Here is a 26,593-nt window from a genome sequence, read left to right on the forward strand (position 1 = left end):
AAGCAGTGTATCAACGCAGAGTACTGCATATATTTATTGTTAGAGACGCATATATCTCCTTATAAATTTAAAATGTATAAAATAATCGTAATCTGTTTTACAGAAAAAATAGAATTTTTACAGAGAAAATATTTTCTACATATAATATGTATTATGTATTACGAGAGATTTCTCTGTAAAAATATTTTATTTATATTATAATTATTTTATGCATTTTAATATAGGAAGATATATGCGTCTCTAACAATAAATATATGCGGAATATTTACTTCTACGTAATAAATAATACATATTATATGTACATATAACATAATAAAAAAAATTAAAATTAAAAAAAATAAAAAAAAATTATGACAGCCTAGAGTCTTGAACCGTGGTTCCCGTATTTACTAGTCTTGTGCTCTCCGCTATGCCACCAGCATTGATATGAAGGGGTTATTTTTTTTAGCCTTACAACGAACATGAAAATTTTCTCTAAAAACTATTACTTAAAAGGCGCATTGGACGATAAGCTCGAACATGGATCAACTAAAATTCAATAATTGTGTGAGTGAGGGTGAGTGAGTGGTGAGTGAGTGAGTGAGTGAGGTGAGTGAGTGAGTGAGTGAGTGAGTGAGTGAGGTGATGTGAGTGAGTGAGTGAGTGAGTGAGTGAGTGAGTGAGTGAGTGAGTGAGTGAGTGAGTGAGTGAGTGAGTGAGTGAGTGAGTGAGTGAGTGAGTGAGGTGAGTGAGTGAGTGGAGTGAGTGAGTGAGTGAGTGAGTGAGTGAGTGAGTGAGTGAGTGAGTGAGTGAGGAGTGAGTGAGTGAGTGAGTGAGTGAGTGAGTGAGTGAGTGAGTGAGTGCGTGAGTGAGTGAGTGAGTGAGTGAGTGAGTGAGTGAGTGAGTGAGTGAGTGAGTGAGTGAGTGAGTGAGTGAGTGAGTGAGTGAGTGAGTGAGTGAGTGAGTGAGTGAGTGAGTGAGTGAGTGAGTGAGTGAGTGAGTGAGTGAGTGAGTGAGTGAGTGAGTGAGTGAGTGAGTGAGTGAGTGAGTGAGTGAGTGAGTGAGGAGTGAGTGAGTGAGTGAGAGTGAGTGAGTGAGTGAGTGAGTGAGGTGAGTGAGTGAGTGAGTGAGTGAGTGAGTGAGTGAGTGAGTGAGTGAGTGAGTGAGTGAGTGAGTGAGTGAGTGAGTGAGTGAGTGAGTGAGTGAGTGAGTGAGTGAGTGAGTGAGTGAGTGAGTGAGTGAGTGAGTGAGTGAGTGAGTGAGTGAGTGAGTGAGTGAGTGAGTGAGTGAGTGAGTGAGTGAGTGAGTGAGTGAGTGAGTGAGTGAGTGAGTGAGTGAGTGAGTGAGTGAGTGAGTGAGTGAGTGAGTGAGTGAGTGAGTGAGTGAGTGAGTGAGTGAGTGAGTGAGTGAGTGAGTGAGTGAGTGAGTGAGTGAGTGAGTGAGTGAGTGAGTGAGTGAGTGAGTGAGTGAGTGAGTGAGTGAGTGAGTGAGTGAGTGAGTGAGTGAGTGAGTGAGTGAGTGAGTGAGTGAGTGAGTGAGTGAGTGAGTGAGTGAGTGAGTGAGTGAGTGAGTGAGTGAGTGAGTGAGTGAGTGAGTGAGTGAGTGAGTGAGTGAGTGAGTGAGTGAGTGAGTGAGTGAGTGAGTGAGTGAGTGAGTGAGTGAGTGAGTGAGTGAGTGAGTGAGTGAGTGAGTGAGTGAGTGAGTGAGTGAGTGAGTGAGTGAGTGAGTGAGCGAGCGAGCGAGCGAGTGAGTGAGTGAGTGAGTGAGCGAGAGAGAGAGAGAGAGAGCGAGCGAGCGAGCGAGCGAGCGAGCGAGAGAGCGATATTAATATATGTACGGTGGTCAGTGAGGTTGCAACACTTTTTTTTAATGAGTTTATAAATGTGCAGTAAAATTCAAGATACAAATTTTTTCATGTACTTATGCATTATTCGCAAATTTGACATCATGATCGTTCATATTTACGCATAAGCACATGAAAAGATTTGTATCTTAAATTTTACTACACATTTATAAACTTATTAAAAAAAAATATGTCCCGCAACCTCACTGACCACCACTGTACATATACGTCATTTCGTGCACATTAGCATGGATCTCAACCAAAATTGTGGACATTATGCGTTACCCTCTGAGAACATTCGTGGACATTGGCTATGTAGTTCATGTCCACGTTTTCTATGTCCACAGAGGGCGTATCGCTTTCAGGGATCACCTAAAACCGGGCCGTGACGTCTCTCAGTCTTCTCTCTGGTCTGGACACCGTATGTCTAAAATCTGATTGGCTCCGCCATGTCTGGGTCGAACTTCCGGTTGAGTTAATGTAGTTCGCAGTAGTTCTCAGTTAATTTAGTTCAATGCTCAAAGAAGCTAAAATTTATAAAGTATTAAATGTATAAAAAAAACTGTGTTTGTGTTATTATAATTGTATGTTATATCATAATTAAATTAATGTAATGTTTTAATATATATATATATAGGTTATATTTATTCATATGGATTAATTTAGTGAGGTTATATCAGTTGCAGTTTTAAAATGCCTGGTTGTGTTGCCCAATTTTGCACAAATTTATCCACAAAAGGGATTAAAATGTGTAGTTTTCCAAAAGATAAAGAACTGCTAAATCTTTGGATAGCAAATATAGGACGGAGTAATTGGCAGCCAAGAAAAGATTCGCGTTTGTGTGAAGTATGTTATATTTGTATATATTGACACAATTTTTTTTCTGTATTCTATATCTTTTTTAATGTTGTTGTTTGCATAGGTTCATTTTGATGACGAACAATGGGAAAAAGTAAGAGTGGATGGAACTAAAAAATTAAAATGGAAAGCTATACCCACAATATTTCCAGAAGCAGCTCGAATCAAAACAGAATTAATAAAAAATAATCGTCAGCAAAGTAATGATTAAAATTCATAATTAAGATTAAAATCTATAACAGTAAAAATAATTGAATACGTTTAGATAAAATGTTTTATAATTCCTAATTTTTAACAGACAAAATAACAATGTGTTTTTTATTTTTCAAGAACTACCTATTCAGAAAGAAAGGAATACGAATACAATCAAGATTTCAGAATTGCCACTAAATAAAGACACAATAGAAATTTTGGAGCCGAATACAATCAAGATTTCAGAATTGCCACTAAATAAAGACACAATAGAAATTTTGGAGCTGCCACAAAATTTGAACATAGAAAAGAAGTGTGAAAATGAAAAAACTGAGTTGGCGTCAAATCATCCCAAGACAATTTCCGAATATGAACAAAGATTTAAAAAAATGGAGAGGCTCTTGTGACGAAGTGAGAAAAGCAGAAAAACAATGGCAATACAGATGCGGAAAATGAAAATAAAACTGAAGAGGCTACAACAAGATGTACGAACAAAATCTATTGATGCTATGAATAAGTTATTTAATGAAGATCAGATTAAACTTTTGACTAATGTTTACAAAAAAATGCCGCGTTGGTCTAACGACACATTAATCAAAGCTTATCGCTTAAAATTTACTTGCGGATCGCATGGATATGAAGAATTACTTCGGAATAATTTTCCATTGCCTTCTCTTCGAACTCTAAGTCGTCATTTAGAAAATTTAAAGTTTTTACCTGGTAATTGTGATGAAATATATGAGTTTTTAAAAATTAAAATAGTTCAAGTTAGAAGCAATATAGATAAAAATTGTATTCTTATCGTGGATGAAATGAGCATAACGTCTGGAAGATTTTATTGTACGTCAACAAATAGAATTCTGGGTGAATCGACAATACCTACTGCAACTAAAAATAATATACAAACAAGTACTCATTGCGAAAAACCTCTTGCAAATCATGCAATAGTTTTTTTGCTTGGTGGAATTGCCAGTCGATGGAAACAGGTTGTTAGATATGCATTTACATCTGGCTCTATACATAGTCAAGTTTTTAAATCCATTATAGAAGATATTATTAAAAAAGCAGAAAGCATTGGTTTGCGAGTACACGCTGTTACATCAGACATGGGAGGATCAAATCAAAGTATGTGGAAACAATTTGGAGTAAATGTGTCTCGATACTCAACTATTAAAACCTTCTGTGAACATCCGTGTGATAAATCTCGCAGACTTTATTTTTTTTCTGATGCAGTTCATATTTTTAAAAACATTAGATGTAGTTTAGTTACTAACCGACTTTTTAAACTTTCAGATAGCATTGTAAACAAACATCAATTACCATCTAATAAAGTGTTAATAAATCATATTATAGATTTAGCTAATTTTCAAAAAAACATTGAATTCAAACCTGCTCGAAAATTAAATGATGAAAACTTAAATCTTAATAATCAACATTTTGCTAAAATGCGTGTTAAAAACTCGACAAGTGTACTGAGTTATGATGTAAGCTCTGAACTCAAATATCTATCACAAGAGACTTCTCAATTAGACTATATAACAACGTCATGGTTTGTTGAACAAATTACACGATGGTTTGATCTTATGTCTAATCGTAATCCTGCATTAGCATTGTCCATGTTGAAACCACAAAAATATTCTGAAACAATTGAGTTTTTAAATGAAATTATTGATCTTTTTAATCTAATGGAAATTGGAACACCATCTACATGGAAACCAATACAAACTGCCGTATTAATGTCAACCACGTCATTTCTTCAATTATCAAAGTATCTTTTAAATAAAATGAGTTTTCAGTTTGTACTCTCAGGAAGATTCACACAAGATTGCATCGAGAATTTATTTTCTGTTATTAGAATGAAAAATATTATTCCTAATGCTCTCCAATTCAAGAACAATTTGAAATTGATTTTAGTTGCTCAATATATGAAAAATGTATCTAATAGTAGCTATTTTGAAGATGATGGGGAGTTTTTTTCTGAATTCTTGAACATTGTTAGACAAAATCGAAATATACATATCATTGAGAATGAGTCGTCTATAAACGATATTAACAATAATTATCTTAACTTGGTTAAAAAAGAAATTAATTTGTGCAAAACTGAAAAAAATTGTTTATATAATATTGCCGGGTATATTATGAATAGTATTAAACGAAATCAAAGAACTTGTAAAAACTGCATTCAACAAACAGGTTCTAATCAACCATCTTATTCCTTTTATTATAATCGATTAACACTATTAAAACGCCGTGAAGGATGTAATTTATTCTTTGTTAATCCACGTACTTTTAAGTTTTTTCTTAATATGGAAATTATTTTTAGGAGATATTATGATTATGCACGTGTACAAAAACACATTAGTTTGAAACAGTTTTTCGTACAGCAGTTCAATAACATTGATTATTCTCTACCGACATGCCACAATTTAAAAACAAAAATGATTTTACGATTCCATGCGTTTCGTCTTAAAATTAAATCTTCTAAAGTTAAGTCCTCAAAAAGGCCTGAATTTGCAAGTAAAAGTATGACTATGCATACTACAGTAAAATAAAATTATATCTTTATCGTTAATATTAATCCAAAGATTAGTTATATTAATATAATAGATTAAATAATGATAAAAGACAATAATAGATTAAAAAATGTTATTTTATTTTTTGTTTAATATATGGACATTTTGTTTCGATGTTGTTTCAATTTTGTTTATAATATATTTTATTATTGTCAATTAAAATTTATTACACATTTATTGTATAACGTTTATAAATTTTATTTTTCATTTATTATAATATAATAAAAATAAATTATATATATATATATACATATGTAACTAAAAATTTGCTTTATTAACCGAAATTTTAATTACAGGTATTATCAATGAGTCCACTTAATTAGTGTAAAATCCAATCTTTACACATATATAAAGACAACAAGGTCTTGCAGCTCTTCGCATCACATACATATATATTTTTTTCAATTAAATTTTGCATATATTGCAACTAGAATTTGTATGTATATACTAATGATGAATTAAAGAACGATAATTTTTGACTTGTTTTCATTTTGCTTTTGATGTGCTTATGTATAACTTTATGATTTTATCTTCATGAATAAGATTTTTTCTTATAATCATACTGAATTATTCTATTTCAACTGCAATAAATTCTATTTTTTGAAAATTGTTTTTTGCAAAAAAAGTTTATTACAAAATATTTATACTAAAAAAATCATTACTAAGCCATAAAAAAAAATTTGGTTTGCATTTGTTTTTATAGTATTTGAATGTTTCGCGCTTTGTAACTGTGAATTTCCGGTTTCGACCCAGACATGGCAGCTACAGCGACGGTGTCCAGACTCTTATTATAGGGACTCTATTCGGAGTTTGCCTGGAGCTCCTGCTGACCCTTAATTGTGTGGACACGGGGGGCTTTTGACACACAGAGAGAGAACTTGAACAGAACAAGAAGAAAAGAATGTACATGATAATATTTGCGCGTCGTATTCGTTTAAATTTCGTGTATCGTAATTGCTTACATTTCATAAAATTATGTAAACTTTTGTCACATGTGTGCGAATAAAAAATTTGGATAACCTATCAAAGAGAGAGACTAGCCATGGCTATGTGATTTTGTACGCATGTACACGCACCGGCATTAATGGTGTCCGGCGTTAGATGTGTGCGAATACATGTATGACAGCCGAAAGTCATACGCACACATACGTAACGCGACATACGTGTTATGACTTTCGGCTGTTATACACGTATTCGCACACATCTAACGCCGGACACCATTAATGCCGGTGCGTGTACAAACTATATACATGTACTTTTTTTCCGATTGTAAAAGAAACTTTAACGAATTTTGTCTGCTACTGATTAAATTATATATTAAGATAATGGAGCAACCAGATGCAGCTCTTTCGATATTTAAGCATGTCGAGAGTCGGCATGTATCTTCTATTCTCGATGGTTCTATATATCGTTCGTTGACAAGGATGGAATAATAAAGTCCGTTGACAAGGATGCAATAATAAAGTCTAAGATTAAGGAGCTGAAACAAGAAAATCAAGACATCGATGATGATACAGCGACAAATGCGTTCAAGATTAAACTCTTGAAATGTAAAACAAGAATATATCTTTCGACTCACATGGATTGAAACTCTACAAAAAAGAATGGAAAACGATAGTTTCGCTGGGCACTGCAGCGGTAACGCATGATCATTATTTATCATAATAATATACAGAATCACTCGTTGGCGCATTAACCCGTTATGGAGATATAGATTTATAGATGAATCGCGATATAGATTGACAAGTAGTTCTCTGTAGGACAGATTTTGTTTATTTGGAATCCATATCGATTCCATGATTTGATCGATGGCATTATATATCGCAACTTTTTCAAATTTTAAATCTAGATATCGTAACGATCAAACTGCAAACATTAAATTTTAATTATCGCAAAGATTATCATGTTCTCTGCAATTTTAGTAAATGATAAAAAAATGATTGTACAGTGATCTTGACTGTGCGTACAACTTTACCTCGAGTATTAATTAAAAAAAAAAAAACTTTGAACGTAGATGGTAAATTTCGATTTAGATAGGACAGGTGGGGATAGGGGGGGGGGGGGGGACTCGTTGTTAGTATGCGTCGATATCGCGAGTGCAAATACTTGTGTATGTGTGTGTGTGTGTTTACTCGTAAATATTGTACGAATTTGTACAACGCTACACACGTGTATATACGCAGTCTTATATATATGTGTGTGTGTGTGGCATTTATCGAATTCAGCTGTGCGCAATATTCTTGATAAAATTTATACGAATACACATATTCTCGCGCACAGTTGAATAAAATTACTCATATTATTTCCAGAATACATGGACAATTTTTTTTCAGGCTAATCTAGAGTATCAACGAGGAAATTACAACAAGGCGATGAAATTGTTGAATTCCGCAACGATAGAAAATTTAGATTTCAAGCATGTTACGAGTGTTACTTCAATTCTATATATGCATGGAAACATTTGCTTGTAAGAATCTGTATAAACGCGTTCTTCGTATTAATTGAAAACAAGGTGAAACATTTTAATATAAATTCTATGCATTTTAAATTTGTCGGGTTAAGAGTATATTTTCAACCATGCGAATGATATGCGAATAATACTTGTACGGTAATAGCAATGGGGGGGAATGGTATAAAATTTGATATATTAGCGAGAGATTATACACAAAGTATTGGCACTTTTGACGAGATGGATATATAATAAATAAATTCATACGATAAGAAAACGGAAACACATATTATTCGCATATTTTTTTGAATCTGTAGTAAAGATTAGAGAATCCCTTAGGAGAGAGAGAGACATGTGCTTGCTTTGTACGTGTATGGAATAAATGTTTTACATTTAAAATGTAACAGAATATGCGCGTGTGTGTGTGTGTGTGTGTGTGTGTGTAAGCACTAGTATAAATTATCGCATTAATATGTAAATTACAGATTACATGGAGAATCTTGGGCAGTTATATTATAACAATGTAGCGTGTTTACATGTTGCAATGGGCGAAAATTTAGCTTACTTTTATCTTGAAAAAGCTCTACATGAAAACATGTGTGCAGTGAAGAAGAGTGTGCAAGTTTAAGACACTGGTAAGTTGTGTGTGTGTGTGTGTGTGTGTGTGTGTGTGTGTGTGCGCGTGTGCGTGTGCGCGCGCGCGCGCGCGTGTAGCATGTATACAAGCTGTTATATTTAATACGACTCGTGTATTATTTTGCTCGAATGCATCTCTCGACTCTGTTTTATTCATACGATAAGCAAGTATCTATATATGTGTATACTGCTTCTAACATGTTTCGATATCGTTATTTTTATAAATCTTGTATTTTTAATCATCTACATGATACAAAATATACAAATGATTATGATATATTTAAAATCATTATGGAGATGTATTAAATTGATTTCGTTATAATACCTTGTATATATATTATATCGAAATCAATTTTGATTCAAACACGTCAAGTGTGTGTCGATAGCGAACAAATCGATTCGATCTTTTTTCTTTTTCGACAATACTGCCAATTGTTTATACGCACAAGTGCGTCGTTGAATAATAAAAACACTTGGTTCGCGCAGATCCTTCATCATCTCAGTCGCTATACACACTGGGTGGCGCGATAAACATTACGAGCTCATGTACATAGTCTGGGTGTATCGTTATTGCACGCTGGTCAAGCATCCAAAGCCTTTGATCGCTTCACAGAAGCTGCACAAAGCAGATTGCATAATAATCCTAAACTTTGGCTCAGAATGGCAGAATGTTGCATCTATAATCACACAAGTATCTAAGTATATATATGATATCGATTCTATTTTTATACTAGACTATTATATTTCGACAGCACGTGACTGCGTTTATTTTAGTTGAATTATTTTATGAAAATTATATATACAAGGTCACATGTGCCGTGTGCTTGGTGTGTAATATATGTAATGCGATGATCCTATCATCTCTATATCTTTTCTATTCAAACAAAGTGGAATTTAATATTCCAAAGCGACGCAAAGATTTGGCGCATCGAGTTATAGGTTCTGGTATTCGCAAGAAAATTATATTGGCCGCATCTCTTGCGAAACATGTTAATTATCATTCGGAAGGCTTATCCTATGCAATCCCACCGCCAACATTGGAGTTTGCATCTTTATGCCTGAAGAATGCGTTATTTTTATTACCAAATTGTAACGAGCCTAATGTGCCTCCTCAAACAGCTAGAGTAAATTCACAAACAGCGACGACAAGTAGTACACCACTACCGCAAACATCCAGTCACAACTTGTGTACAAATTATATAATTCATTGATATACAATTTATATACCCCCGCGTTTCTCTATCTCATTCGCTCTTTTCTATCTTTCCGTTTTTACCCCCTTATTCCCTCCTCCACTCTTTTCGCATGTGTGTCTACGTGTAATCGATAATCTTTCGTACAAATTATATATTTTAGATACGCAGCACGCAACATTAATGTCCCGAGCTACGATTATCGAATCTTTTTATTTGAAAATTAGCGTATTAGCCGCTAGCGCATATATTTCCTTGTGTGCCTTGGAGATTATATACTTGGCCTCGAACATGCCAAGGCTTTACTAAGTTTCAACAACAAGTTGCCTGGTATAAACTGTTGGGCAATTTATATGCCGCCTCAAGTTTGACATGTATGGATAAAATTAGCCAAGCGCTCGAGTATCTCAAGCCGGATGATCTTCAAGATTTGCATAAACTATATCGATGCTGCCGGAGAATGTTCGAGATCTGGATGGAGAAAAGATGGAGCGAGTCACGGCGAGGCCTACAAAAAGTGAATTTAGAAAATAATATTTTTTTCCCTCTTTTATATGGATTTTTTGTTTGAAAGAAATCAAGCAACAATTTTTCTTGGCTTTTTCCTTAAATTTTCTCAAGCTAAAATAAATGAGAATGCGTTTACTCTTACTCGAAAGATTCTATGAATAAAGAAATGATTAGGGTGTGTGTATGTATATAATTTTTTTTCAACTTGGTTTTTTGACGAGTAATTATTTTCTCGTTTTTAGTCGACTTTTCTCGGAATGTAAATATTTTTACATGATAATTCTATAAACTCGAATAATTTTAATATCAAGTTGCCCGATAAATTCCTCGTTTCTTTCGATTGTAGCAGCGTGGTATCCTACTACACTTTCTACAGGCATCGCCGTGTTACGTTACAACTTGGCTGTAGCTTACGTCATACGAGGTGAACTAGATAAATCTGGAGAAACTTTAAAACAAGTGTATATCAATCACGAATAACTTGGATATTTTTAACATAAAAGGTACTAAAATTATAAAAAACTTGAATCAAATTACTATTCTTGTTTTCTAAAGATTTCAGATTAAATAATATACTAGAATTATTCATATTATTATCAAACATTAATATCACAAGTTAACATTATTAATAATTAACAAGATAATTTTCATGGATCTTACATCTCAAGAGTTATATTTTATCCTTGGGGGATATACATTATATTATACACATATAATATTATATTTTCAATATAAATTTATATATTATATACTAGTGTAGGTATTCTATAATTAAAAAAAAATAAAAATAAAAATAAAAATAAAAAAAAATTTTTTTTTAATTAAAAAAGTTTTTTAAAATAAAAAAGAATAAAACCAAATTCATAACGATAATATACATATAACACGACTAGTAAAGATGAATTGAAAATTACATGTGCAAACTTTTCTTGATATTTGCCTTAATTTTTATTAAAACTTTTATTATTTTAGGTATGTATGTCTAAAGAATCGGATTGCGATATACCTACACAAGTGATAATGCTAGCCTTGTACATAGAGCTACAATTGGGTAATATCTTTTTTCAGAACAAGTCTAATTAAAAGTTTCAAAGAATAAAAATTTTTTATTCGCATTACACATGAGATTACAATTAATTTAAAATCTTGAGTCGGTTAAAAGTCACAAATTATTCTCGTCTTGATAGTTTTCTTTTATATATATATATATATATATACACACACACATTTCTAATATATACATATAGACGTGTCTATAAAATTTTAATTTTTGATAAATGTTATTGCACGCTCCGGGTATATGTATGATTGGATATTGATGTATAATTACAAAATGTATGGTATATATTTTTGAAATTCCAGGTCACGCTGATATTTCAAAATCAATAATAAAACAACGTTGTCCACGATATCGTTAACAATGGGATAGAGAATCAAAAGAGATATATGAAATATATGACTCCATGAAGCTACAAATACTTGTAATTCGCGCAAGAATATGCACGTGCGCGCGCGCGTATACATGTATATAAATGGAAAATAAATTGTCGAGGCAATTGTACGCGCAACATGTGTATGTGTGAGGCTGGAGTCCCATGGACCGATATTTTCCGCGTAACGCGTACCGCGTAACAAATCAGAGCCATTCCGCGTTTCCTTTACGCTCTCTCTCTCAACCATTCTTCTTCTTTTTCCTCTAATTATTATAATGTAAGAAGAAGGGAAGCACACATATATATGTATATATACACAGGGTGTCCCATTTTAAAGGATCTATTCAAATATATCAGAAACACTGCGTTAAATTGAAAAATGTTTCAAACAAAAGTTGTATGGCTTCAAGGGGGACATAAGATAGTGGTAAAGATTTGATTTTAGATAATCGTTTAAAGGTCACGTAAAGGTCACCTTCAATTTCTTAAATGGAACCTCTTATTTTTCATTACAATATCTTGTAGCTTACCTCGAGAGCTTTCCAAAATACTATAATAAAATGTTCTTTTGTTAAGTATTTTTCAAGTTATGAAGCTTGAAAGATGCAGTGTTTTGACATAAAATACAAAATATCTTATAAATTATTCAGTTTTCGGTAATCTTACCTTCATACAATGGCAATAACAAGGCTGTAGGAATAGAGAGTATACTGTTTTTAGTGGATGTAAAGACCGGGAGTAACGAAATAGGCAAATCCCATTTCATACTGCTTACTGCTTACTGCCATCGTAAACTCCCCTTTACGTCCCCCTTGAAGTTATACAACTTTTGTTTGATTGAATATTTTTCGATTCAACGCAGTGTTTCTGAGATATTTGAGTGGATCCTTTAAAATGGGACACCCTGTACATATATATATGTAGGAACAAATTTATTTTAAAACGAATTATATTATAAGTCGTGGTTGTCGTATAGGAGCAAAACGATATTAAAAGCGATTATTTACTGTAGACTAACTCCCTTAAGAAACGAGCAAACAAAACAGTATTCGGTCTGTATTGTCTGACGAGACCGTTAGGTCGAAAAACAAGACTTGCGATTACTTTGACAAGATCACAAAAACAGACCTATGATCGAAGATTCGAGAACAATTTGAGACGAGCGACAGAGAATAATAAATTCGGCGAAGCGTCGGCAAGGACAGTTCTCGCTCACCTATTGTATGATCAACATCTCAGAACGATTGTATTTAAATCTATCTCTCAAATATATATATATATATATATATATACAGGGTGTCCCAGACCACCCGTACACCTTTTTTAAAATGAAAATAAATGGCTTTTATCAAAAATCGCGAACATTTTTTAAATAAATCGGGTATGCTCTATCGAATGGTGATATTTTCAACTTTTGATTTCGACCGAAAATATGCCATCCGGACCGAAAGTTGAATTTTTTTAGGGGAACATGGTACTTTTTATTACAGATTCGAATTGTACGTGAAAAAATAAGAAACTTTTGTATCAAACGTTTTTTCTGAAAGTGCCTCTGTCAACCTTAAAATTGACCTTGAAAGTAACTGTGATGAAATTATGAACTTCAATAAAGGTAGTAACTGATGAAAGGTAGGTAACAATTTTAAGGTTGACAGAGGCACTTTCAGAAAAAACGTTTGATACAAAAGTTTCTTATTTTTTCACATACAATTCAAATCTGTAATAAAAAGTACCATGTTCCCCTCAAAAAATTAAACTTCCGGTCCGGATGGCGTATTTCAGGTCGGAATCAAAAGTTGAAAATATCACCATTCGATAGAGCATACCCGATTTACATAAAAAATGTTCGCGATTTTTGATAAAAGCCATTTATTTTCATTTTAAAAGGGGTGTACGGGTAATCTGGGACACCCTGTATATATATATATATATATATATATATATATATATATAAACTTTAACTTTCTTCACAAGAACTATAAAATTACTTTAATCTTACGATTGTTCCTACATGTACAGGGTGTCCCATTTTAATCTCCCCAGGCAAACATCTCGAAAAATATAGAAGATACGGAAAAATGTTTCAGACAAAAGTTGTAGGACTTGAAGGGGGACAGATGATGAAAATATGGACTTGACCTTGAGTGACTTATTGAAGGTCAGGTCAAGGTAATCGATGTTTTCTTAAATGAAACCCCCTATTTTTTATTGCATATTTTTGTAGCCCTTGTCGAGACGTTTCCAAAACACTACCTATTGATGTCTCTTACCCAAGCCGTTCCCAAGATACGAAGCTTCAAAGTTGACATATCATCGGCATTCGCATTATCCAATGTATACCGCGGGGAGGTTGTTCAGTCAAATTTGTACATCAAGTGGCCCTAAAAAGGGCAGACTTTGTGTGTGTGTGTGTGTGTGTGTGTGTGTGTGTGTGTGCGTGTGTGTGTGTGTGTGTGCGTGTGCTTCTTTATTAAAACTTTTCTCTAATTATTTTTCTTCTGGTTATTTTAATGTAAGGAAAAGGATAAGAAAATGGTAGAAAAAGAGAGATAAAAGTTTTACTAAAGAAGCACACACACACACACACAAAGTCTGCCCTTTTTAGAGCCACTTGATATACAAATTCGACTGAACAACCTCCCCGCGGTGTACATCGGGTAATGCAAATGCCGGCGGTATGTCAATTTTAAAGCTTTATATCTTGGAAACGGCTTACGTAAGAGACATCAATAGGTAGTGTTTTGAAAACGTCTCGACAAGGGCTACAAGAATATGCAATAAAAAATAGGGGGTTCCATTTAAGAAAACATCGATGACCTTGACCTGACCTTCAATAGGTCACTCAAGGTCAAGTCCATATTTTCATCATCTGCCCCCATTCAAATCCTACAACTATTGTCTGAAACATTTTTCCGTATCTTCCATATTTTTCGAGATGTTTGCCTGGGGAAATTAAAATAGGACTCCATTTATACATATACATATATACACAAACATATATATACACTCGGCCAAAAAAAGTGGTACACTTAAAAAGTAGTAAAAAATTGTGAAAGTTCAAGAATTTATAACTTAGTTAACAATTATGATATCGAGGAATTTAGAAAATGAAAATAAAGCTTAAAGTCTTTAGTTTGAGAAAATTTTAGTGCCGATTACATGAAATGATCACTTTTGCAATGACAAATGACAGAGTGAGAACCTGCAAAGCTGATAAATAGAAGGTCCACTTTTCTGAATTGCGCGGCGTAAATCAGTTGACCTAACTCAATGGGATAAAAAGCAGATAAAAATTCAAACTTTTCTCTTTAAAATGCGCTTTGGCGCAACCTGATACGATAATTTTTCGCTGAGTTATCTCAATTTGAAAAAAGTCCGTTTTTAACGACAAATTATGATTTAAAATGTGTATCTGCTATCTTTATCAATTCGAACCGTCGCAATTCTATTCAAGAATTCGGGCTTGGCTCTGTGGCCGATTTTAAGAATCACATTTTAGTTATTAAATACTGAGAGCCGATAAAAAGAATTTTTTTAATTTATAATGCGTCTCGGCCTAACTCATGGCGCTATTTACTAACATCCATTAGAAGGCAAAATGAAAAATATAGGATCGAAAGGGTCTGAATAGCTTAGTGGTAAGAGCAGTCGCCCGGCAAGCGAAAGACGCGGGTTCAATTTCCGCTTCAGCGACTTTTCGGACCAATATTTTTCTCGCCTATGTTTCCGTTGTAATAAGTCGAGTATTATTAATTTGATGGAACGTTGTAATCTCAATTCGAGATACCGTGCCGAAAAATTAGAATTAATTTTCGGGCTTGGCTCTGTGGCCGATTTTAAGAATCACATTTTAGCTATTCAAGAATGTTGCATTGAATGCGGGATGTTCGGAAGCAATGCAAATCGTGCCAGGCATCTCGCGCAAACAAAGTCCGAATAGGATATTCACGAGATTTTCGCCGGTACGAGTTCGGCATTACTTCTTCGGAGATCGGAGGGTATCCATGAGAATTTCCCTGCGTAAAAAAAAACAAAAAAAAAAGAAAAAAGATAAAAAAGAATAAAGTCACACACAAACACATAGACAGATGTGATTATAAACAATGTGACTTTTTTTTTCTTTTTTTCTTTCTTCTTTTTTTTCTTTTTGTGTTTTTCTTTTTTTCTTTTTTTTCTTTTTTTTACGCGGGGAAATCCTCATGGATACCCTCCGATCTCCGAGGAAGTAGTGCCAAACTTGTACCGGCGAAAACCCCGGGAATATCCTATTCGGACTTTGTTTGCGCAAGATGCCCGGCACGATTTGCATCGCTTCGGAACATCCCGCATTCAACATTCTTGAATAAGATTGCAACGGTTCGAATTGATAAAGGTAGCAGATACACATTTTAAATCATAATTTGTCATTAAAAAACCGACTTTTTTCAAATTGAGATAACTCAGCGAAAAATTGTCGTATCAAGTTCCGCCAAAGTGCATTTTAAAGAGAAAAGTTTGAATTTTCACATGCTTTTTGTCCCATTGAGTTAGGTCAACCGATTTACGCCGTACAATTCAGAAAAGTGGACCTTCTATTTATCAGTTTTGCAGGTTCTCACTCTGTCATTTGTCATTGCAAAACTGATCATTTCACGGCATAATCGGCATTAAAATTTTCTCAAACTACAGATTTCAAGTTTCATTTTCATTTTTTAAACTTTTTAATATTATAATTATTAGCTGAGTTATAAATTCTTGAACTTTCACAATTTTTTACTATTTTTTAAGTGTACTGCTTTTTTTTGGCTGAGTGTATATATTACAAAGTAATGTGTGTAAAAATGGTGTCATTTTTCAGAGAAAGACTTACGCATTAAACCAAACAGAGCTTATCAGACTAGAAGTTTTAATTTTTTTTGCTCTTTTCTTTTTTTTTGTTTACTTCAAGATTTAGAAATATTTACTTCAAGAAATAAAATAATTTTTTAGTCTAAAATAATATATTTTAATAATTTATTTTATATATTTTAATTTATTTCTAAAATGTTTACGCGTTTAAATAATAAAACAGCATGTATTTTTGGTAAAATATTATTGAAAATATTATTCAAAATGTCGTAAAATAATGTAATTATATTTGTATAAAATAGTCTAAGAGTGAATTCAGTATGATAAATTTTACGACTCAAAATAAATTTTTTAAAGTAAAATATACATTTTACATTTGTTTTACTTTATAATTACATGTAACAGATCCTGCAAAAAAAAACTGTTTTAGTATTTTAAAAAGTTAAATTTTTTTAGAGAATATTGTAATCTCTGCTTTATTAATAAATTATTTTTAAGAATATTTAATAACTATTTATTTGTAAAACAATTCCTTTTTGAAAAATTAACATTTTTTCAAGATTTAATTATCTTGAGTGTGCGTGCGTGCGTGCGTGCGTGCGTGCGTGCGTGTGTGTGTGTGTGTGTGTGTGTGTGTGTGTGTGTGTGTGTTGTACTCCAGTATGCATATGCTTGAGACAAGATGTCTTTAAGCGATAAGATATATCTTCGAAATATTTTCTAAACATTTTTTGGATATGCATGCTGTATGGAACGTGTGCATGTGTATGCATGCATGCATGCGTGCGTGCGTGCGTGCGTGCGTGCGTGCGTGCGTGCGGGCGTGCGGGCGTGCGTGCGTGCGTGCGTGTGTGTGTGTGTGTGTGTGTGTGTGTGTGTATTTATAATACATTGACGAAAAAATCTAGAGGTAAACTATTAGGAAATTTTATGAAAAATTTATTTTTTTGTAGAAATTTTTTTTTATAAAAATTGAGTTTTTTAAAAAATTCTTTTTTAGAAATTGTTAATATTTGAAAATTGATTTTTCAACCTTTTTACAAAATTGAATAATTTTAAAAAAATGTGTCTACACAATCTAAATAATACAAAGCCCTTTTTCTTATCTTGCCATTTGCGTAAAAAAGTGCATTTTTAGAAGAGAGAAAATCATTATATGTACCTATATATTGTGTATTTTCGAATATCCGTCACACAAAAGGGTCGAACGGTCCGGCCGCGGTTAGTTTTAGGGCCTCCGTTCTCTCGGTTTGGAGAGAGAGAGAGAGAGAGGGAGAGAGAGAGAGAGAGGGAGAGAGAGAGAGAGGGAGAGAGAGAGAGAGAGAGAGAGAGAGAGAGAGAGAGAGAGAGAGAGACCCGAGCGAGGGATCAGACGCAATCTCGCATTGCAGCGTCTCGATTTTTGGCATTTTTCATCCGAATTTTGACGTTCTTTTTTCAATATATCGTACCGTAACGGCGGAATGCAGAGCAGGACGACGGGATCTCATGCGATGACGGCGAAAGAAGAGAGCAAATAACATCTACGGCGAGTGGAGACTTGACCCAGAATGAACAATGGCACGCCAGGTGAAAATATTTCATCGATTAATATAACGTAATCAAAACGAGGAACAGACGCTGACGTATTTTAATAAAACCCACAATATACAAGTGCGAGGGAAATAGAAAAAGGGAAAAGTGGAAGCTCCGATACGGAGCTATAGCACTGATTGTGAGTCCAAAGCACGGATCCGGAACTTCGACCTAGATAAGATCTAGAATCGATAAGGCACTCGATTCGGAAAGCAGAGAGAGAGAGAGAGAGAGAGAGACGAGTCGGATTAGATTATAAAGATCGTTGCACAAGCCAGTAAGTGATAGCGATAGAAACAGGGAAATAGCGATAGAATAGTAATAAAAATTATCGCCATCCATTGCACAATAGCGCTACAGGAATTAAAGCCAATTAATTAGAAATGAGCTATAACATACATCATCTAGATTATTTATTAATACCATTTTCTCAGCGAATAAATTAAAACATGGATACCTTAAAAATAACAATAATTCACCAAATATCCACAATGATACTACACAAAAAAATATTATTATTATATTGCTAAGAAAAAAAATAATTGTTTAGTTTATTTTTTTTTTAAGTAACAGTTAGCTTTAACAAAGAATATTTTCTTGATAATAGTCTAAAAATAAACTCATCACAAATTTTAAAAATATTCATTATCATGTACATACTCAAAACAAGTAAATATTTTCTTTTAAAGAATATTATAATATTTTATAAAAATCAGATTTGGTTTCTATAGACTCTTTAATAAGCAAATAGAATTTTTGTTTTAATTTAATATTCTTGATTAAAGTATTAAACTTACCTACTAGAATTCATAATACATTTTGAATAAATTTGATACTTATTATGATAAACTTATGATAGATTTGCAAATATATGAACTTTTGAAATACTTGAAACAAGTAATATTTACTTAAATACAATATGTATTTTTCTGTGTGTATAAGTGTGTATAAAAAATTATTTTTCTTTTTTATATTTATTTCTATTCCTAATATTTTCTCTATTGTGAGCAGAGTCTTATTAAATCTTTATCTTATAAATTCGTTAAATTTCTTACATATGTTCACTTATATATATATACCTATATACACTAGCGGATCCTGACGTCGATAATGGGGGGGGGGGTTTGCAAAATTATTTTATTTAATATTTTTGGTTTCATGATTAGATTTATTTATTCCAGGATCAACGACATCGATAGCTCTTTAATGTTTGTTTTTCTTTACTTATATTTTTTAAACAAATTCAGCAAAACTGTTTCTTTTAATTTCCAAGAGGGGGGTTAACCTCCCCCCCAAGATCCGCTACCTATATATATATTTTTTTTTTTTTTTATAAGCCAGATATCATACGCTAAAACGCGCTTAGATACGTCCGCTTTATGTTCGTTCTCGTCCACGAGCGACAACAAACTCTAAAAATGTATATATTTCTCTTGAAAAGTATGGTATTACCCATTCGTTGCATTGCAAATGAAAAATTGCGTTTATATTTCAGTAGCGATAGAATTTTTTTCAGGGGGGGGCATATCATTTGCTGATTAATTGGGGGGGGGGGGGAATTTGCTTTAATATATTTACATTTTTTAGTATTAAAGCTTTCTCATCGCGACAAGGTAGATGTAAATTGAGAAAGGTTTTTTTTTGGTATTTTTAAAAAATTTGTTTGTATTATTTAATTAAAAAAATTTTTTTTCATTTTCCAGGAGGGAGCAAGTGCCCGTTTTGCCCTCCCCCCCCCCCCCCCTGTGGACGCCTATGGTTGCGATCATTAAGAATAACTTTTTAGGGATTTTCAGGTGCGATAATTCGCAATGTAGAACTTGCATATATGCAACTATTTCAAGAATAGAATCCCAAAATGAATTGCTCGCGCATGTATGCGTTTACATGTACGCAGTTTTTGCTTGTGTGCGTCATCCCCTCCACTACGTTGCGTGTTGCAGCGTGTCTCCTGCGGGCCTCGGCCCTCGGTCTGGCTCTCCACTGTTCGGCGGACCGGCGTGCAAAGCGGAGGCCCAAATAGAGCGACCACGAGAGGATCCATAAGCGCCACGAGACCCGGACACCAGTAAGACAGACGTCGTCATCCCAACTGCAAAATATTTTAAGTATCATGGTCCGAGCCCTGTGTTCGCGTAAGTACTCTCTCTCCCAGAAAATCTTGCCGCCGACAGTCATCTTATCGCTTCTATTTCGCTTATGTATCGCTACCGTCTCTGTATTATTGTCGAAGCAGTGAGCTCGTACATATCTCTTATACATATATCTCGTATATCGTGTATATTTTGTATATTTCATTTATTTGATTCTTTCTTAGTGTGTTGCGTATATTGTGTAAAGTACATATATTTTGTACGTCGCGTGTGTCGTTGTATACTCGCAAAGAGTAATTCGAGATCATATTGCATCTTGTAAACGCAAATGATGCGACGTAATGGAAAATAAATTATAAGGGATACGATATTTATTATTAGTGCATGCGTGTTCGTGAAACATCGAAATTTTAATTTTGTCGGCTCGGCTAAAGATAGCCGACGGACGATCGATAGACACTTGAACAAAAACACAGTAATTATCAACAAGTATCAACAAGTTTATTTAAACAAGTTTATTTAAACAAGTATGTAGTTAATTTAAAGATAAATAATCAAATACGACAATCCACTGTGACTCGATTGTTAAATTAGATTGTTTTCCTTTATCGCATAATTACAAAGAACAAAGATTTAGAAAATCTCACGTATGCGCTCTTTTCGAAAAGATCGCTATCGTTATTGTCTTAGGCTCACTATCACCAGACTATATGATTCCTGTAGAATACATCGACTGCGAGGTCCTCAATCCTCACTATTTTTCGCGATATTTAGTATTGGAACAAATCAGAATAAAAATTACTTATTATATAGACATATATTATTATATGTATAGACATATTACCATATAAGGTAATAAAAGGTGTCTGCTTTGTTTCTTTGGATTGAGTTCTCCCTTATTGCCCTTCTTTTCGGTTTTTTTTATCTCTAGCCTTTCAACCTGCCGACACGTAACATCTTTTCTCTTTAAAATAAAGATCTTTCTCAAGGTAATCAAGCAACGCGGTAGTGTCGCGACACCAAGTACATAAAATTTTTTTCTGGCTTGTAAAAGTTAAGATGACATTCCGTAAGTGAGGTATCGAGGGTGCCTCGCGAAGGAAGTAATGACACAGAAGGTCTTAAAACAAGACAATAAATTCCTCTTGGAATAATCTCAAATCGTTACTTCGAAGGATAATTCAAATCAATAGTTATAATTCATAGTTTTCACATTAAATAGTAATAAATGAGCATATTCCGTAACAGTGCGTTTATTTAAAAATATATTATATTATATTTAAAATATATGAAGATATTATTTGATCAAATTATAAACGAAAACTGAGCTGGATCTTCGTTCCAAGAGTTCGAAGTATGGTCGGCAGATTTGAAAGATCCGGACGGTAAAATAAAATTATATTATATTTCTTACAAGGAGAGTACCCCAACTGCCAACCGAGTTTTTTAATGAGCTTTGGTGTGGTGGTAGGTGAGAAAAATATAAGATTACGTCTCCAACATTAGCCGTAGATACGCAGTAGTTTTTGAGAAATCGAGGATTGAAATTAGGCGAGCACGTTATGTATCTTAAATTTAAAGGTTTTATCGCAGCATCCGGTTAGCCGCGCGGCGAACGCGTTAGACTTATGATCTGAAGATCATGCGTCCCGTCGTTAGTTTATTTTATTTTATTTTTTTCCTTTTTAATTTAACTTACTTTTTATTGCAAATGTAAATTATTCTATTTATTCATAATTATTTATTGGCATTATTAATTACTTTAAATAGAAGAAATAATTAAAATCGTTCTAATAAAACTATATATTACGCACAAAACCAGTCTGTTCTAGGGTGCCACAAAAGATTCGCACATAAGGGAGAAAAGGCACAAGTAGAGGGGAAAACAAAGGAGAATTCGTATACCTGAAGAACGGTCAGCTCTTTTGTTAGGTTTAAACGGTCGTCTCTAGCATTAGTTTCAAGTTAGAATCCGACTTTGTTATATTTTAATTGTTGTCAATTTTTAAAAACAAAAAGTTGTTTTTAACAGTCGAGGTCACGTTATAAAATGTTGAAAATTTTATTTCGAAATAAATTATTTCTCGAAAGATTCTTTTGAATAATATATAATTTTATTAGAACGATTTTAATTATTTCTTCCATTTAAAATAATTAATAATGCCAATAAATAATTATGAATAAATAGAATAATTTACATTTGCAATAAAAAGTAAGTTAAATTAAAAAAGAAAAAAAAATAAACCAACGACGAGCCGCGAACATTTAAGATACATAACGTGCTCGCCTAATTTCAATCCTCGATTTCTCGAAAACTACTGCGTATCTACGGCTAACGTTGGAGGCGTAATCTTATATATTTTCCTCACCTACCACCACACCAAAGCTTATTAAAAAACTCGGTTGGCAGTTGGGGTACTCTCCTTGTTAGACAAAGTTTCGTGTCGGAAAAAAGGTTTATGGATTTATATCCGTTAGTTTTATTGATTGTTCTTTTAGCTGGAAGGAAAAAAAGGGATTCTCCGACATGTGGCGAGCTCGAGGTATGGTCAGTAAGTTTAGGAAGGTTCGGACAAATAAAATTATATCATATTTTGCCAAAGAAATATTTCATACTGGAAAGAAGACTTACGGGAACGGTCGGAAGTGTCTCTCACCGATTTTAATGAGCTTTGAATATATGTTATAGAGTATTCAAAAATATTAGACCCGTATTTTTTTTTAGCAGCGTATCTCGACGTTTAGGAGGTAAAACACCCCCTTGAAAAAAATCGGTTTATTTATTTCTGAGCTAATACCGTCAAAACGGTAAAAGATATAAAAAAATGTTTCAAATAAAAGTTTTATGATTTTTAATGTTCTTTAAAACAGTGCAATCAAATTATTCAAAAATGTCAAATTTTTCGAAATCCCCCCCCCTCCATAATTTTTGAAAATTAAAAAAATTTTTTTATAACAATTCTGAAAACCTATTTAATGCCAAATCCAACCATATATAATAAAGTTGTATTCCAACAACGCATTTTTCAAAAATAAGCTAGAAATACCACTATACGCGCTCCATTCGTATCTGCCAGACGCTCGCTCGTGATGACCGTCTTTCCTTCGTAACCTCACAGAAAGAATGAATTATCGATAAAAAATGTATATATTACAATTTATATATATTGTATTTAATAATTAAATTTATAACAATTTATATATTTATAAATATAAAAATTTATAAAAAGTAATTTAAATTTATATATTAAAACTTTTATCTTTTATATATTTAAATATTATAGAACAATTGTGTGGCAATAAATAATTTACATATATGTAAATTGAGAATGAGAAAATATGTTTCAAGTAAAAAAAAAGTAGAGCCAATCGAGGAAAATCAACAAGGAAAATCTCTTCAACTCGATGTTTAAATGTGAGAGGTTTAAGGTCAGAGATTAAATAAACAGATATATTTACGCAGCTGCACAATCTATGATTTATCTATGATTTTTATGGCATTGACGTATTAGCATAAGTTTATTTATAATTACGTGCAACTTTGGTATTTAAATAATATATTAATCTATTTAAATAATATATTAATCCATTTAAATAATATATTAATCTATTTAAATAATATATTAATCCATTTAAATAATATATTAATCTATTTAAATAATATATTAATCCATTTAAATAATATATTAATCTATTTAAATAATATATTAATAAATATATTTTTATTATATCTTTTTAAGATTAATTATGTTACACTCGATAGGATACCTGTATCTGAAAATTTGTTCTTTTTTATTACAATAATCAAAAATATATTTTAACAATTAAGGATTGATTCTGTTTTATATATAAATATAATATTTATTTTTAAAGGAAAGGAAAAATAAATAAATATAATACAAAATGCTTTAATAAGTGCTTTAATTTATTATATTTTGTATAAGTATACATGAAGTACACCGTACATTATGAAATCCCACACCAAAGGTATCGTGTATAAAACATCAGAAAACTTAATATAAGTAATGTGAACATTATATTTATGATAAGAATTATTATTAAGGCTCTTCCGTATTAAAATACAAATATATAAGTGATAGGCCTTAAGAGCCGAACGCAGATGTTGATGCGTATTCTAACGAAATTTAATTTTTCGCTGGAATTAAATTAATTGTGCACAGGGCAATTTTTGCTACTTGGTATACTGCCAAGTCTTTTCTTGTATGAAATAATCTCATACTTGAGATTTTTTTTTTTTTTTTATTCCATACATCCGATGTATGGGATGTATGGAATAAAAATCTCAAGTATGAGATTATTCCATACAAGAAAAGACTTGGCAGTATACCAAGTAGCAAAAATTCGTGCCCTGTGCACAATTAATTTAATTCCAGCGAAAAATTAAATTTCGTTAGAATACGCATCAACATCTGCGTTCGGCTCTTAAGGCCTATCACTTATATATTATATTTATGGTTCATATTGATTATAAAAATGATGATCGTGAAAGAAATGTTTTATACAAAAAGATTTTTTGCACCATGAGCAGGCAATTATAGCAACTTCGCCGCAAATATCGCAAGTTGGTTTTAATTTATTTTTGAAACAAAATTCAACTGGTATTTCAAACTCTGTCGGTCTATTCTGTATATATCCACTTTTAAACCACGCAAATTTAAATAAATTTTGAAATCTGGGCGATGAGAATTGATAATGTGTTAATGATTGCAATTTCAAAATATTATTTCTAATGTTCAAAATATTATTTCTAATATGAAGATCTATGGCAAGATCTAACAACATAACAGTATCAGAAAAATGTTTAATAAAATTTTTCCATAATCGAAAGCCATATACATCTAATAATTGTATTCTTCCCGTTGTACCAGTCGGAATAGTTAAAAAAACAACGTCTGTTGCAGAATCTGGTTTAGTTTCTGAAATTACATTAGGACAATGTCCACTCCAGGAATCTAATATAATAATAGTACTGATTTTGGTCCGACATTCGGAAAAGATACATCTTTCAATCAAATTTTTACATGATTTGATGTTAATTTGCCTGATGTTGAAGCTATAACAAAAATATTAGGCGCTTTAAATAATGTTTCCTGCACTCTTGGACCAAACGTTCCTGTAACTTCTTTTAATACAATAAAAAGAGGCAATAATAATCTACCATCAGCGGAAATAGTCGGCTGTATAGTGTAACTATGCGTAGTTGCTGATATAGATTGTACTACAGATTCTACTTTTTTTTTACACCTTTATGTGCTAGAGACCGGAATGTAATTCTAACTGAAATCCGCTCTGATCCGAATTGTAAATATTTTCTACTCCGTATCGACTAATGTAATATTTAACGTTTGTAATAAATGCATCACATTTATTTTCCAAATCTTCATTTGATAACAAAGATTTTTTTGTTATAAATTTTGTTATTTTTCGAGATACAATATCATGTGTAATTTTGAATCTTTTTACCCACGTTTCTGAAGCTTTAAATCCTGCCGCGTGCTCTTCTTCTTGAGCTCAAGAAGCCCATCGTGCGATGTCAATGTCATGAATAATAATTCCTTTTTCCAGTGCTTCATTGAAACGATTTAATGTGTATGAAGAAATTCTTTTTAATTTTTCTAATCTACTACCACCTTCACTGATTTGTTCTTCCCATCGTCGTAGTTGTCGTATCGATGTAACTTTTTTGAATTTTTGTCTAATTCCTTCAAATGATCTTGGTTTTGTTTTACCACTTTTCCAGTATTCCACAGCTTGTCTTTTATAGACACTTGATATTGTTGCAACAACAGAACTGCAAATAACATCTTCCGGGAGATATACTTTACCATTATCTCTCTCAAATATATCAACTTTTTCCGCTTCTGAAATGTCAAACGAATTGTAAAAATCTAACGTTTCTTTCTCTTCTAATTGGAATTCTTTTTCATTTTGTATTTCCTGCAGCATTTCCTACGTTCAATTTTTTCTTTCACTTCTACTTCTTCCGAAGTTATCGGACTTTGTGGAAGATTGAAAGCAGTGAAAGTTACATAGAGTAACATTATTACGTTGTGTGGATTAAAATGTATCATTCTGAAAAATATTAAAATTCAATAAATTCAATAAATTTATTTAAATTTAATAAATTTGTCTCGAATTTTGATTATATAAAAAATAATACGTACTTTATAATTAATGTAATGATCTTTTTATATTAATTCCGGCACCCCTTTTCTGTCACCTCTTTCTCTTCTCTCTTTCTGATGTACAACACACAATTCTTTACATTATCACTTCACAAGATGAAATGGCAACTTTCCATATGACGGACGCTTATATACTAGCTATGTTTGGCGCTTCTATATCACGATGTTATAAAAATCGCATTGTGGAAACATAATATTAATACACACACATATATACATATATAAA

At 32.6% G+C, this 26,593-nt stretch overlaps 1 protein-coding gene and 2 pseudogenes across 1 annotated transcript; 2 read left to right on the forward strand and 1 right to left on the reverse strand.

Moving 5' to 3' along the window:
• Positions 1–2,536: 2,536 nt before the first annotated feature.
• Positions 2,537–3,279, forward strand: LOC145948135 (uncharacterized). The gene is made up of 3 exons (XM_083057892.1): positions 2,537–2,668; positions 2,745–2,880; positions 3,011–3,279. The coding sequence occupies exons 1-3, from the start codon at positions 2,570–2,572 to the stop codon at positions 3,277–3,279; spliced, it is 504 nt and encodes a 167-aa protein (XP_082914018.1). The 5' UTR covers positions 2,537–2,569.
• Positions 3,280–3,303: 24 nt separating this feature from the next.
• Positions 3,304–11,651, forward strand: LOC145948144 (CCR4-NOT transcription complex subunit 10-like; annotated as a pseudogene).
• A 12,980-nt stretch (positions 11,652–24,631) lies between these two features.
• Positions 24,632–26,253, reverse strand: LOC145948163 (uncharacterized; annotated as a pseudogene).
• Positions 26,254–26,593: the final 340 nt, after the last annotated feature.

This window comes from Prenolepis imparis, unplaced genomic scaffold (genome assembly GCF_030444845.1).
Source record: "Prenolepis imparis isolate NDT839.2.m4 unplaced genomic scaffold, iyPreImpa1.0 SCAF_2, whole genome shotgun sequence".
NCBI classification, from domain to species: Eukaryota; Metazoa; Arthropoda; class Insecta; order Hymenoptera; family Formicidae; genus Prenolepis; species Prenolepis imparis.

Bases quoted from the DNA above. Each gene is read 5' to 3' on its own strand.
- LOC145948135 (XM_083057892.1), top strand. From the start codon at position 2,570: ATGTGTAGTTTTCCAAAAGATAAAGAACTGCTAAATCTTTGGATAGCA. The intron at 2,669-2,744 runs GTATGTTATATT...TTGTTTGCATAG, and splicing joins AAGATTCGCGTTTGTGTGAA to GTTCATTTTGATGACGAACA. The intron at 2,881-3,010 runs GTAATGATTAAA...TTATTTTTCAAG, and splicing joins AAAAAATAATCGTCAGCAAA to AACTACCTATTCAGAAAGAA.